The 16,278-nt window shown below is 38.8% G+C and overlaps 1 protein-coding gene across 5 annotated transcripts in view; it reads right to left on the bottom strand.

The window, feature by feature from the left end:
• SOBP (sine oculis binding protein homolog) overlaps positions 1–16,278 on the bottom strand; it is a 188,073-nt gene that overhangs the window by 84,336 nt on the left and 87,459 nt on the right. For 4 of the 5 annotated variants that reach the window (XR_008933674.1, XM_056856937.1, XM_056856936.1 and 1 more), the window contains exon 5: positions 7,826–7,921. The exons of the other annotated variant lie outside the window; for it this stretch is intronic. Coding sequence is in view for 3 of the 4 variants with exons in the window: in XM_056856937.1 (XP_056712915.1) it covers positions 7,826–7,921 (96 nt within the window). In the remaining variant the exon portion in view is untranslated. The remainder of the gene's footprint in view (positions 1–7,825; positions 7,922–16,278) is intronic. 5 annotated transcript variants of the gene reach the window in all.

Here is a 16,278-nt window from a genome sequence, read left to right as displayed (position 1 = left end):
TCAGGGAGTCCGGAGTTATAGGGTCTAGAAGGGGTTGCCTCTATCCTCCTCCATTGAAAAGCATTGGCAAAGTGGCTGTGTTCAGATGCTTTAGTGTGATCTTTGCAATGTATCTCAATGGAGAAGCCGGGCTTTAAACGGTGCGAAACATTTGGGACCTCTACCTGCAAAAATCCCTCCTCCACCCTGGATCTGCAGAAAGACATTCCCGAAAAAGCCGGATTTTTATCCGGCTTTTTCAGGAATGGCAAATTTGGCTTTGCCAACCTCCCGGATTTTGTGGACTTAGTAAACCCAAACTCAAATTTTACCGAATTTGCATTTTTCAATATTTTTTCAGTTTGGTTTTTACCAAATCAACAGCCCTATTTAGAAGTAGATTTATAGACAAAGAAATAAGCTTTAACATAGGAATCCTGTTGTTATCGTATATGTAGATATACTGTATTTTAAATAATGAAGATTGTCTTTCTTTTTTTCCTGCTTCTTTCAGTTGCTGTTATTGTTTATTGTTATTGCTATTATCCAATAAATTTTAATTATTTAATTTAAAAAATAGAAGTAGATTTATAATCTATGCTTAAATGGGGTTTCATTAGGCAACCTTTTACAAAACGTTTAAACAGGTCACTTGCTATATATATTATCTAAGGATTTTAATTTTATAACATATTGTTTTGAATTGTTATTAGTTTACTACTGATAGATAATATGTAATATTCAGAGTGATGTGGCAGGCAAGATAATTTTAAAAACTCAGTAAACAGAACTACTTTGTTTAGCACCTATTGAGGTTTCCTTCTTCATTCATTGGTCTGTAGTTGGATATTTCACTTATTTTTATTATACAATATCCCCAAATAATTTATTGTTTAAAATCTGGATTACTGGGTCTTTTACTGGCAAAACTCTATTTTTTTATTTTTAAAACACCCCCCCCTAGAAAACAATATTAAAAAACTAAAATTGATTTGTCAATGTTGTTGAGAGTTAAAGGAAAGTTCCTGACATGACTGCCATCTAATGTCCTCCCCACCTTGCAAATGTTAACTACAGAATGTTTTCTGCAATTCCAGCAGCTCTAACCCTGCTTAATGGGTATAACATACGAAGTCATTCGCCAGCCACTAAAATTTATGAAATAAATCTAGTTCATTCATTCCAGGGTTACAAACCACTAATTGTTTTCTTTGGAACTACACAGTGGCTAAAACAGTTAACTGGGATCCAAGAGATCCATGGGTAAAATATCACTCTGTGATGAATTCTCATCCTAGGTAAGACAATTTGTGCCCCCCTCCCAATCTGCAATATAAGGACAGTAACTGTTGCCTACTCTGCAGGGCTGTTGTAAAAACTAAAACCAAGATAAAATAAGTGAAGTGCTGTGAGTGCTTAAAGTGCTATATAAATGTTTAGTATTATTATTATTATCAACAGGGGCTTCCACACCAGATTTATTCCCCCCCCCATATTAATACTATTCACTTATTCTTAACTGGTCTAAAAGTGATGTGGTTGGTGAGCGTGTGTAAAGAAATTTCAGCACTATGAGCTCAGACATAGTTTCCTTCAATGTCCCGAACTCTTTGCCCTTTGGTAATATTGATAAGGCAAGGGTAAACACTGTTAATACACCCTCATCATTGGTTAAAAATTCATAATTACCCTTGAGAAGCACCCAGCTCCTTGAAATAGCAGCAGAAGTAGCAGCCACATGTGGAAAGGCTGTTAGATGCTCTGAAGAGAAGGAAGGCTGCCCACCTCTCCTTCAGCCCAGTGGCGAACTGCCAGTCTGGTAACCCAAACCATGTCTTTCCAGCCTTAGCCAGTGGGGGGGGGGAGTTTGAGGGTATACATGGAGTAATATGTGGCTCAACTGCATTTCACCATTTTATTTTAAATTACATTTTTTCACATGCAGCTTCCATTTTTTCACATGCAGTTTGATCAATGAGCTGAAAGTTGTGGGGAGTGAAGAAAAACCAACCTTTTCCTTCCACGTCATTTTCTTGCTGAAAAAGCCACCTCTGAACTGTTTATTAACCAGACTGGGGGTGGGGGGGAATACAGTAAGGTTTTCCCAGTAGGAATAAAAGCAGCTGAGGGGGTGGCTTTTCCTCCACAAGAAAATGGCAGGGAAGGAAAGGGTGGTGCTTTCCCTTTCTCCCTTCATCATTCTTCTCGATCAAACAATCCCAGAGGCTGCATTTGTAAAAACAAACAAAAAAACAACAACAAGTAATTTGAAATAAAAACAGAAAAAAATGGATTGTGTAGCTGAGCCCATAGATTTGGTATTACTGTGAACCTTCTTATTTTTCTTTCCTCAGCATGGTTGAGGGGCACAAGGGGGGGCAAAATGGTGATGCTGCCATTGCTTCTCTCCCTTTTCTTTGTCCCCTTTTCTGCAGTAAGATTCTTCTGCTGTTAACTATACAAGTATTCAGAGGCTCTATCTATGTGGGATGCTATTGTGATTTTTATTAGCAACTGAACAGAAAGGGGAAAACCAACCATTTCACATGCTACATTTCATTTGCTCATATAGGAACAGACCAAACCTTGACACTGTTTTATGTTCTGTATAGAAAGACTGCAAGATAAATGTTTTGCTTTTTATACATGTAGCATTGTATCCAAGCACTTTATCTGCCTTGTTCTGACTTAAGATGAGCCAGGGGGCTTGCAATTACTTGGGCAAGAGCTCAGGAATCTTGGGCTCCTTACAGTAGGGACTGTAGTCTTTTTCACCAGCCTTTTCATTTTGTCCAGGCTTTTAAAAAAAGCATTTAATCTTTTCTTCCTCTTGACAACCAACAGTTGGCTGGACCACATTATTGTTCCATTATCAACTTCCAAAGAACAGTACTCTGCTTTCTTTACAAAAAAAATAAAAAATTTCTTCTCTGTTTCAATCAATATTTTAGAGGTATGCATGTAATTTAATTATAAAATTATCACCATTCAATAGTAGTGGATTGATCTGCCAGCCAAGTCATGACATTAGCCTAATTTTGTTACAAAATATTTGTGTAATGTATTAGTTTCCTATTTTTATCATGTGCCACTAACCTCCAGGAAACCTAATTTTCCAAGTGACTGAATATACTGGTAATTCACAAGGAAAATTCTGCATCCTCAGTGACTCAAGCATTCTTAACTGCCAAGTTTCATATCTGGTTTCCTATGTTCCTTATTAAATGTTACAGCATACAGCACACTTTGGATTTAAAGTGGGAAATCAATACCATAAAGTAGTCTCATAGCTGCATAGTGGATTTCTAGGCTGTTTTTGTTAGCCAAAACTGTAATTGTCATGGTTTTCCTAATAAACAGACCTGTTGTATGCATGGACACAACTTGATTTTGTTCAAGCATTTGATTCTTTCCACCGTTTACTTTGTAGCTGTTTTTGTGTAAAGAGTGCTGAAGTTCTGTCTGACATACCAAGAAATGCTCAGAGATACAAACACTGCAGAGAATCATATGGCTTGTAACATAGTAAGGTTATTGGGCTTAGAAATCTGTCCAAGTACTTAGGAGTTAAGGCTTTCAATGCTTGTCTATGACCTAGGATATTAACATTCTAACCGTGTACTCTTGTTCTTCTGGGAGCTTGCTAACAAACAGCTTCCATCAATGCTTGATCCCCTCGATCCATCCTGGCAGCGCCCTCAGAGCGGAAGCATTTTGCAAACCGAAGAGAGTATACTTGCTGCAGGAATCCATACTGGAAAATGGCATCTGAACCCTAAAGCTAAGAAAGCACTTTTGAGCCTAAGCTTCCAATTTCCTCTGACAGGCTATTCTAAAACTTAGTGCACTGCACTAAGAGACTCCAAGGATTTCGTGAGTCTCGTAAGAATAAACAAGTTTCAATTCGTCTTTCATTTAAAACTTTACATTTTTTTGCTGCTTTAAAAAAGACTGAACATCTGCCTCCCACCATTAATGACTGCTTAATCTTTTCCTCAGAGATAGTTATACCTGTTTTTTAAATATTTCCTCATGTACCCAAAAAGGAGGTTGCTAGTAAAAATACAAAATTATAAAGGAAGGAGATTGTTGTTCCCCTTCAACTCTAGCAACTAACTATATCTTCTGAATAGGCACAATATGAATAGAAATGCAAGCTGAATAAGGAATCACAAAGATAAATGTGCCATATATTCAACTGTACACTGGAATGCATATGTATCTGGCTGCTGATGCCATCTTGGTACACTGAACTGTATTCAGATGCATATTTGAATGTGCATTCTGAATCTATATTTTGGCACAACTAGTCATGCATTCATACCGTTTAAAGAGCAACGGTAGGGTTAAGACATTCCTTTTAAATCTTCTTTCCATCCATAGAGCAAATTAAAAAAACATTTTTTAAAATAATTACATTTTTGGATTAATTAATCTTGTGCAAAAAGGTTTGTTTCTGAACATACAGCTTATATCAACTAAGGCCATTGATCCATCTTATTTAGTGCTGCCTACTCTGACTGGGTCCAGACACAGAAAGTTCTTTCGCCATATCTGCCTCCTAAGATCTCATAACAGTCTTGTTAGATATTGAACCTGGGACCATCTACATGCAGAGCACGTCTTCTGCTATGAGCCTTCCTTCTGCTGATGCTTGACTCATCGACTTACTGTGCTTCAAGAGTCAGGTAAAATTTCATTTAAATTAAGTGATGGCTTTTAAGAATGTAAGAGCCCTGGGGCGCAGAGTGGTAAGCTGCAGTACTGCAGTCCAAGCTCTGCTCACAACCTGAGTTTGAGTCTGACAGAAGTCGGTTTCAGGTTGCCAGCTCAAGGTTGACTCAGCCTTCCATCCTTGCGAGGTCAGTAAAATGAGTACCCAGCTTGCTGGGGGTAAAGGGAAGATGACTGGGGAAGGCACTGGCAAACCACCCTGGAAAACAAAGTCTGCCTAGTAAACGTCGGGATGTGACGTCACCCCATGGGTCAGGAATGACCCGGTGCTTGCACAGGGGACCTTTACTCCCCCCCCTTTTTAAGAATGTGCCATTATTCTGTGTTTGTCTATTATGACAAATCTTGCATTTTTCTGTGCACCTAAAACTCCTTTTGATTTCAGCAACTGTATGAGATGCATTATGATTGCAGGCTAAGGCGTAGTTTAAGTAATATTATGCTAGCACCAAAATAAAATAAATTCATTCATTTGACCTATTTATATTTGTTCTGTAATAGTTTTGAAGATGCCATGGCTTGCATCCAAATATACATTGACTCAAATGGGAGCAGGTCCAGAGATCCAAATTCATTCTTTATAAATATTTAAATTTCACAGAAGCTATACCATTGTATAGAATAACCTGCCCCTCTGATATAATTAGCATAGCAAACAGCAACTAGAAAATATTGAAATAATTACTCAATGGTAGAAATCATTTGGCAACATATACCTGACTCCTGATATCACATTCTGTATTCACAGCCTAACTATGAAACAATTCTGTTACAAATATACATATAAAAGCATTTTACTGGAATGGGACATTCACACAATTTGCTCCTAGATAGTGTTGTGAAAACTGAATTCATACATACTTGTTCATCACTCAGAAGTTACATCAACTTATTAAGTGTGTGTGTATCTGAAACAACTATCATATATCTGCCACTACGAAGACAATAACTTTCATTTCATCTGATGCAATTGCAAACTTAATAGGTTTCAGAGGAAGAATATCACATGTTCTTGCTTCAAGTCATCATTTTTATATTATTGAGTGATGTACCTGTATGGATGAATGAGCCAAAGCTACATTCTGAAATACTAACAGCTCATAGGATTGTCTATGAAAATGCTACATTGATGTTCCATTTTGACCAAATATTCTCACATGCACATACCTCATTAAAAAAATTATGTACTACAGTTGCAAATGTGATCTGGCCTACTGAGATTCAAAATATAGAGGGCATTCCTAAAGAATGGGATTGAGGCCAGGATGCCTTTATATTATAGCTAATTTGGGGACATCTCTTGCCTTTGGGCTGCTTTACTTACATCAGTAACAGATCATGTGACTGACTATCCAGGATGAGGGGAAACACAGAACTCAAAGAAATCTTAAGTGGTTACGGGCATGAATTATGACCTGGGTTGTCCTAGCTGAAAGCCAAGATGGGGGGATTACTAGTCAATGGGGGATTACTACCAGGAAAGTGTTCTTATCGAGTACACTTTGATCCCTGCAACCCCACCCCCCAATTTTGGTGCTGAGTCACACACAGCGTGCTCTGGCCACAATTTCTATCCCTCCATTTTATATTATAAATGTAATTAAAAAATCTCATAGATCCAAGGCTAAATTGTTGATCTCTTAAAGTACTGAATCTCAGTGAAATTTATTTACTACCTTTCTTTACTTATTATAAAACAAAGCAGCTATGTCCCATCAAGAATTGTGCTTAACTGTTGCTACTGATATGAATAGAAATATTTCCTATTTTACTTAAATGCAAGTGAGAAACAAACACATAGAAGGGAAAAATTGCCATATACCTATCAAAAGCTTGAGTATCCCTTTAAGTAAATGACAATTCACTTTCTATTTGCTTTAAGTAAACAAGAGAGGAAATATTACAGCCCATTCCTGAGGGGGGTAGATACGCAGCAGCTGGGAGTGGCCCAGCCGTGCAGCCTCCTCAGATGCTTCCTGGCTGCCACAGAGAAAATAAAAGAATTTAACAAAAAATAAAAATGGAAAAGGGGGGGGAATGCCCCATTGCAAAAAGCGAGATTGCACCACTGAAAAAGATGGCGTAACCTTTTTCCCCCAGCTCAAGGGGGCGTTCCCAAGGTGAAAGGGGTTTGGAAGCTGAGTAACGTCAGCGCTGCCCCTTGGAATGCTTCCCTGATGCCTGGTGCCTCTTCTGGGATTTTACTCCTGGCATGGGTTAGCTGATGGCGGAGGCCAGCACAGCTCCAAGGCTCCCAGGCGCCAGCGTGTGTGCCACCCGAGCTGCTGTAAGTGCCCGTTATCCCAGGTTAAACGGGCACTTACACCAGCGTGGGGTCACACCAGCTCCTGAAGACCCTCAGCCCCCCCTTCAGGATTGCAGCCTTAGTGCTTGATGTGCTCATTTTACACACCAGTAACAACCATTTGATTCCAAAAGTTTCAGCAGATAAAAAAATAAGAGGCATTCCTTTTTGCTGCTAACTTTGCTTAGCTGCGAATACTAAAATGAATAGCAAATTAATCCTGCTCTGGAGAAGCTGATATAATCTCTCTTACGGCTTGTAAACAATCCAGGCTTCTTGTCAGTGCCTTGCTGGCTTTCACCCATTCTCCACCAAAGAGAACACGAGAAAGCCTCTTAATATATTTTTCAACATACTTTTTGAATTCTAAAGGGAGTACTGCGTGTCAGCACTTCTGAGTTTTTAAAAAATGTTTTCTGAAAACAATGAAATGACTAAAATATAAAAAGGAGAACAGGGGAAGGGGAAATTATTTTGTCATTTAAGTAACATTACTCCCTTTCTGTCTCCTTTTCCTTACAGGAGCCTAACTAGCCACCCTTGAATACTTTCCAATGGGACACTTTATTACAATAGACTAATTGCAAGGCCATTCCAGTTCTATAATGAATTATAAAAGATTTTCAAGCAAATTGAGAGGTCAAAGTTGTTCAATGATATCAGAGTCAGCATTAGCAATTGGTACAGGTTATTTTTTAAGCTGTAATATTTCATAATGTTATGTAATAACGAACAAAAGCTTTTCAAAAACTGTTTTCACTGTGCTAAAGTAACAATCTAGACTTGTTGTAAGTATGTTATTCTTACAAGTAGTTCGCAGTTATTCTTGAAGGCAAGTCTTGGAGTTTCCTTAGCATAGTGCTGCTGGGGGAAATTTTCAGCATGTCCATCTTCATCTCTAGCCTGAAGGGAAATATAATGGCCTATTTAGGGACTTACAAATAATGGAAGGAAAAAATAAGCTAAATGCATAACAGCTCAGATCATTAAAACAAACGGGAATCCCAAAACACAACAATATTAAGAAGTTTGCTTAAATACGCAGTACACCTTTTAGATATTTGAACTTGGAATGCTCTTTACACCATTAAGGAAGAACATGCAAATATATTTTGGTGTAAGAGTTCAAAACAACAAAGAGACAAGCCCCAAAATGAATCATTTCTGCTAACTATTTTGAGTGTTTGGGAGTTTCTATTTACTTTGTTGCATTTTAAAGATTAAGTTACATATATGCTACAGTTCTTTAACCTTAAAACAATACTCAACCAGTAGTATTCTTCCCCTTTCATTTAAAAAAATAAGATAATTCCCTTTAAAACTGATCAGTTGTGATTTACTCATTGATGCTATTAAGTGGATTTCCTCCTTATTCTCTAAGTAAAGATGTGAAAGGAGAGGGCATTAAATGAGGGCAAACATGTTAAAAAAATTTAATTTAAGAGGATGCATTAAAAGTTGTGGGTTATTTTGATCTATACTATTAATTAAGGAAGCTGAAGTTTAAATGGAGACATTAATGCAATCCATTAGCAACTACACGGCTTGCATGCAGAATTTTCCTTCTAATCTATCACCATATTCTGGTTTTAGAGTTAAAGCTAAGCGAGAGAGGTGGGTGAAAGGAGGATTGTCAGCAGCCTGCTCATTACACCGTTCATTTGGATGACACATGCACTCTGTCCTACTCTCGTCTAATCTAATCCCTGACTGTTCACTCTCCCTCTCTCCCGGCCGCATGAAATTCACAGCTGAGCTGTCTCCCTCACATATGGCTTGCATATAATTATGCATATTCCATTTTACACTGCATTAAAATGATGAGCTTCTGGCTTCAGGCCAGCTTATTTAAATAAGACCCAGTGAACTTGGAATGGGAGGTGGGGGGAGGGAGAGAGAGAGAGAGAGAGATACAGCAGGTAGCTCTATCTCCTGCTCTTCTGATTAAATCTGTGTCTGTTCTAAAAATGAAACAGAATTACCTGGTGTGATAGATTGATCAAGTATGTGTGTGGAATTTTTTTACCACATATCTGTGAATCCTCCATGACAGACTTTAAGCCCTCTTTAATATAGTGTGAACTGTCTATTTTCAAGTGTCACATATCAGAGCTTTTAATTTTTGTTAGTGTTGTCATTCATAGGAAATATTTGCACCTTGTACATTTTGCATCGTGTTGCTTGCCTTCAGAAAAGCTGTTTGTCCCTGCTTGTGAAGGTAACAGAATCTACTTTGTGATAGTGTTGAGGGCACTAATGATTGGTGTGTAGACCATGTACTGGGCTTATGAAATGCTCAATGATACCATTCCTTTTGCAGTCCCAGGCAGGCAACAAAAACATTGCCTAGCCTTAGGGAAATACTTGGTGGGTTCAAAAAGAACAAGTTGTTCAGGCCTGATGTAAGCTTTGAACAACTTTCCATGGAAGTCAATCGAAACAATCCCAACAGTAGCAGTGAAACTGGTTCAGGCATTGATTTATTAATATACAAAATACATTATTGACTTGATACAGACCCTGTCTTTTATGTTCTGTGGCTTTTGACTTACTCCTACTTTAACAGCAAAAATCAGCAGTCTTAATGGCTAAGTTAGTTTAACATTCTATTGTGAGCTTTCCTATCCTGGAATGGTGTCTCAGGATTCTACTATTTCCTTTTTAAAAATACAGATGTCCAGCCGTTCTTTAATACTTATTCCCACCACTGTTTAAAAACAAAAGGCAGCCATGCTGACAGAAGCTGGGAGTTGCCTATGTACATTCTTAGCTAGTTGGAAACCGTAGGGTTGCTGGGATGAGCTCACTCAACAGGTAACCTGGAGGAATTTAGAAAGAACAATCCACCTGACAAGCAGGCAGACATCTGATATGAAGTCGTGTACTGATAGACAGTCAGAAAGCAAAGAATGAAGATGAATCAGAGGCTGGGTCCACAGCACCATAGACAGCTTTAAGTAGCAGACACCTTGCTCCCTCAACTTCTAAAATTTCTGACTGGGACTTTATATACAAGTCTTCTTGCCTGCCCTATGCTCTACAGGCTATCTGAGAAGTGGATAGCTTGAATCTTGCACTCTTTTGCTGTTTAAAAAGATTATTGGTGTCTCTGGTGAAAGATGATGTGAGATCATGGACCTTTGGATAGAAGGTATGGAAAGCAGTTGTGGGGGCAATTTTTAGGGGCCAAACAGTGTGAAAATGTTAAGCAGTTCCTCATCCTGCTGGTCATCGACAACAGGAAACTTTTAAAGTTTAAGCATGGATAGGAGGAAAAAGAATGACAGCTCATCATGTGTAGTTTGGTTCATATTTTTTATATGTCTCTACATTTGCAAGGGCCAAAACACAGAAGGATGAGGATTGGAGGACCGTTGTAAACAAAAGGCACCACAGCATGGTAAGACTATAGTAAGGAGAAGGAATTGTGCAAATCATTCCTGTCACTTTCATGCATGAATATGTAACTCCATTACCAGCAATTCCAAGTGACTATTCATCAATAAGACAAAATTCTAAAATCTTTCTGTCTAGGGTGGGGGTGTTGACTACGGTTCAGATACCTATTACACAACAGTTTATAAGTTAAGCATGATGTTGTAAATTCAAGATATTTGTGATTTGTAGGGTTGCCAGGTCCCCCAACAGGGGATGGTAGGGCATGGTTGCCATATCTAGGTTGGAAAACTCTTGGAGATTTGGGGTGCATAGCCTGGGGACAACAGGGATCTCAGTGGGTACAATTCCATAGAGTCTACCCTCCAAAGCATCCATTTTTCTTCTGGGGAACTGATCTCTGTAGTCTAGAGATGAGGTGTAATTCTGGGGGATCCCCAGGTCCCACCTGGAAGCTGGCATCCCTAGTGATTCATGACACTGGAAACTCTTGACAGAAGTGAGAGGAAGTGGGAGGAGCAAGGGGAGCATGATAGCACAGTTGTGCTAGGATAGCTGTGTTCATGCCCAACTGCAGTTTAATTGTGGTTTATTGTGATGTCTGAATGTGGCCACAATTTGCTAACTCTTAAATGTATAATTAATAATACCATCAAGGTATTTCCACGTTACAAACTCAGCTAAAATAAAAGAGCTCTTTGAAGCCTAATAATGTACACCTCAAACCTAAATACATTTAGGACTGAACTAAATGTGCCATTAAATTAAATCCGACTCTCTGTTGTTTCTTGCTCTGTGCACAGGATTTTGACTTCTTAGCCATATTTAGATAGTGATCTCCGGATGGATGGACTGAAAGAAGCCATTTACTTATCAACCAAATAAGACCTGATCATTGAACCTAATGGAGGCAGTCTTTCCCACTAGACAATTCATGGTATTTTGTTTTTCTATGGGATACCAGTCCATCAATCTTTTGATAGCTAAGAAAATATTTTTGAAGTATAGCCTAAAAATCAGTGACTTGTAAATCCTGCAACAAACAGTCAACAAAATAAAGCCTATTGTTTCTTTTTGGCCTATCATTTGTAAAAGACTACTAAACACTCTTCCAACAATAACATTTCACTGGGACTTGCTTTCAAATAGGACTACTTAGACTACTTAGGACTACTTAGAACTGGGAGTTCCAGATGATCACAAGTAATCAACAAGCAAGGTACAAGCATACACTCAAAATGAAAAAACAACAACACAGAAACACCCACCTTTAAATTCAAATAAATAATTCACATCACCTAATAATTAAACAGCAAATAAAAACTAACACAAATTTGAATATTTAAAAATCTTGGTCATGTTCTGAGGTTTCTGCTTAACCAGAGTGAGGAATTCTGTGCCCTTAATATATGATATTTCTTTTGGAGACAAACTAAAATGGAAGTGAAAGAAGGAAATTGGTTTATCATAGCAATGGCTGGCAATTCTTGCTAGCCAAAGGCACCAGCAGCAAGAATGCAGAACCAGATCAACAGTCCTAAAGCGATACAAAAAACTACACCCTGTGTGCAATTCAACATTTATTTATAAAAAACCACATTAATTTAGCAGACATCCACTGGATGTTAGAAATTAATCTCCCCCTGCCCCATGGATTAGTCCTAAATTGGCTGAGTTCTGAATAAGAATGACATCATCAGGAGTGTACCAACCCTAGAGGCTTGTGAGTTTTCAGTGCTTCTCCTAGTGCAAATCTATGCAGTCTACAGCAGTGGCAGGAACCTACGATAGATGTGTGGCCCTGGCATGCTTCTGATGTAGCAGGGACTTTCACACATTAGTCTTCACATGAACGCCCCCCATCCAGTGTGTGAATCCAGGCTTAGAAACAGCCTATATTGGCTGGATTTCTAAAGTTTCATCAACTTCACTAGTTCCGGTCTCATGCAAAAACAATGTGTGTTCTGTCCTACACAGAAGCAGAAAACCACTTCTTCATCTGCACAACATTTAACTACTTCATTTGTATACACTTCATATTGGCTGGTCCTCAGAGTTTGTCTGCTTAAGAAGCACTGTTCAACAGTCTGACTGGATATGCTTTCATGACATGTGGAAGGACCCACAAGATTTTAAAAATCTCTTAACAGGTCTGATTGATTTTTTTAACACATGTATTTTGCCAGTTTTATAAATATAGTGTTCCTTTATGTTCAAATACCATATAACCTCTTATTTCCTTAAATAAATTAAATGTTAATTGCAATATTATGCCCTGGGGGGTTTTCAACTACGTCTACCAACATCACCACTACTGTCCACGTTTACCAGAATTATACCAGATAACACTGGGGGGGTGGGGGTTAAGAGAGGTTTGGAAGTGTTCTATCAAACTAATCAAATGGTGACAGATGCTTATTAGGAATTAATATTCTGAATATCTTATATGGATTCGTATACCAGGTAGCTCAACCCTCTCGAAACCAATCAAGGTAAAAAGAGGTGTAAGGCAGGGCTACATCCTGGCCCCACATCTATTCAATTTATACATAAATGACTTTCTACCTAGCCAGGATTGTAGATCCTGTCCTCCTCAGCTAAGTGGCCAGCCAATAGCATACTTAGCATATGCAGACAATCTAATATTGTTAGCCTGTACAGGTATTCTGAAATTTTTAAATGAGTTTTATGATTATTAGCAATAAATTTTGACAAAACTAATGTTTTAATCTTCACTAAATCTAAACATAAAAGGGTGCATTTCTTATCTCTGCAGGGAAATTCTATAGAAATAGTAAGACATTTTAAGTACCTTGGGGCCATGTTTACACACAATCTTTCTTGGGACTTGCATATCCACATGTTAATACAAAAGTTAAATTCCTTTATGTTCAAATTTTAATTGCAATATTTTGCCCTGGGGTTTTTCCAACTATGTCTACTCACATCACCACTGTTGTCCACGTTTACCAGAATTATACCAGATAATACTGTGGGGGTTATTTATGAGAGGATTTGGAAGTAAAAAATGTTCTTTATATGCCCGATTCTTTGTCATGGGCCCAGTATGGACACCCCCCCACCCACTTGACTGTCTCACCAGGATGTCATTTGCTCACCCACACTTTGCCCACTCAAGCTTAAAATATTCTTCTATAAAATACCAAATGCAGTTTGCATTTTATGAAACTAGTTTCAAATTCTAGTTAGGAATGAACACTGGCTAGCATTATGTCAGTGCAGACCAAACAACTAATCCGGACTGAGGGGAAGGGCAGTGGTAATTGTGGGGAAGAGTATCAAAAAAAGGAGCAAGGAATCTGATTCTAAGAACTTTTCTGTCAGTGTTAACACTGACTATCTCTTAACCATGGTTAAGGTGCAGAAAAGAGCAACCAAAATGATTAGGGGACTAGAGCAACTGCCCTATGGGGAGCGGTTAAGACTCTTAGGGCTGTTTAGCTTGGAAAGAAGGCGGCTGAGGGGAGACATGATAGAGGTCTATAAAATTATGCATGGTTGGAGAGAGTGGACAGGGAGAAGTTTTTCTCCCTCTCCCATAATATTAGAACGCGAGGTCATCTGTTGAAGCTGGAGGGTGACAGATTCAAAACAGATAAAAGGAAGTATTTTTTTCACACAATGCATAGTTAAATTGTGGAACTCCCTGCCCCAGGATGTGGTGATGGCTGCCAACTCGGAAGGCTTTAAGAGGGGAGTGGACATATTCATGGGGGAAAGGGGTATTCATGGCTATTAGTTAAAATGGATACTAGTCATGATGCATACCTATTCTCTCTAGTATCAGAGGAACATGCCTATTGTATTGGGTGCTGTGGAACACAGGCAGGATGGTGCTGCTGCAGTTGTCTTGTTTGTGGCTTCCTAGAGGCACCTGGTTAGCCACTGTGTGAACAGACTGCTGGACTTGATGGGCCTTGGTCTGATCCAGCAGGGCCTTTCTTACGTTCTTAGGAACAGGCAGTAACCTTTACCACCCCAAAGACAGGAACCATTAGTTCTCCATGGTTTATAAAGCACCACATTTTCAGGTGATTTAACAAGGCTGGGGTCTTCCCACACCTGCCTCTGCACTAGAAGCAGTTAATTATCAGTGAATTGACAGGAGATATTTCGAATTATTTTTTAATACTGTGCGTGCATGGATGTAAGGTCTGTTATTGCAGATTTCATTGTCCTAATCCTTAAATTCTGGTCCTATAACGATAGTATTATATTATAACAAATAATTACTTTTTATGAATCTAGGCAAAAGGTATTCAGTCACAATCCAAGGCAGTGTTTAATAAGCTAACACTCTATGAATTTCAATATGCACTGGAATGGGGCTTTTGTGTTCTGAATAAGCAGCAGCTAACATAAAGTATGATACAGTTATTTAGATATGCCAGAACCATATATATATATATTAGCTCCAGTCCTGCTATAGTCACAGACAACTAATCATACATGACAGCTAATAGCCCCACATGTGGATGGGAATTTTCAGTGTCAGTTTGCCTGGTACATCCATGATTTTGACATAAATATCCCAGGTAAATTGCTGCCCTGGATTTTGAAGTGCTTCTGCATCTTTGTTTTTTAAAAATTATTCTGTCATCCTGACAGCCCTTACATTGCAGTGACTTTACATCAACAATGCTAGTATACTCACAAATCTGGCAGGGGAGGAGAGAAAGAGACAGAGAAGTAAAGCAGGACTGGCTTGGCACTGCTCATGTGGGCTCTAGTGGTAGCCTAGAACAAAGCTTCTTAAACTGTGGGTCGCAACCCCATATGGGGTCGCGAAAAATTTGGCAACAGTAAATGGTAAAATTATATGTATACCAAATAATTGTTTTAAAATAAATCTCTTTATGATTTATTATCAGTAAATGTTTGATTTGTATACCTATTTTATATACCTATATACCTGGGGTTGCATAAAAATTTCTAGGGTGAAAAGGGGTCACGAGCGGAAAAAGTTTAAGAAGCTTTGGCCTAGAAGACTGAAGCCAGTCAATCAATTGCAGTGCCTTCTCATGCACTCCCATCCCACAGACTGGACTCACTATTGTTGTCTATCTGCTTACTCAGACAATCCAAGCACAGTAGGTCTGCCTCCCTTTGTCATCTAAGTATCTGCTGTACATGAAGTGCAGTAATGTCTGCTTTCTAACTGTAGTACACTTTTAGGCATCATTCAGACACCAAATGTCACCATCGTTAAATAAAAAATGAGTTATGAACCTGGCTTGTGTCCAGCTCGTGTGCATATCTCGCTACTTCATCTTCCTAGTTTCCTTCTTGTGCAAAGCACTGTGAAGGAATGGTGGATTTAAGACTGACTCTGGTTATTGGTCATGTACAAACACAGACTTGTACTTAGTTCCCCTCCCCCCAAAATGTCAAGCGAGCTGCCAAGGTTAAGCATCTTTGTTACTGGAAGGGAAATGATCTCTGGTTGAATTACCTGCCTATATTTATACATCATGGATAAGTGGAGTTTGTCGTAAACCATCATTCCTTTGCCATCGTTCACTTCACTTCACATGAGAAGGGGACAGCAAAAACGAAGGAGCCAGGCTTATCCTCACACTTGGTACAAGCCAGGTTTATGACCATTTCTATTTAATACTGCTTAAACTGGTCATGGGAGGGAAGGCAGCATGGTATAGCTCCATCTCTTCAGATTTCAAAAGCTAAGCATGGTTGGTACTTGGATGGGAGACCATCAAGGAAGACATGGCAGAGGAAGGCAATGGCAAAACACCTCTGTTTCTCACTTGCCTGGAAGGCCCCTTGCTGGGGTCTTCATAAGTTAGTTGTGACTTGATGGAATGTACATACATAAACTGGTCATC

The sequence above is a fragment of the Euleptes europaea genome, chromosome 10, assembly GCF_029931775.1.
Source record: "Euleptes europaea isolate rEulEur1 chromosome 10, rEulEur1.hap1, whole genome shotgun sequence".
Classification (NCBI taxonomy): domain Eukaryota; kingdom Metazoa; phylum Chordata; class Lepidosauria; order Squamata; family Sphaerodactylidae; genus Euleptes; species Euleptes europaea.
Note: the sequence above shows the minus strand (reverse complement) of the source record. Positions and strands in the feature narration are given on the sequence as shown.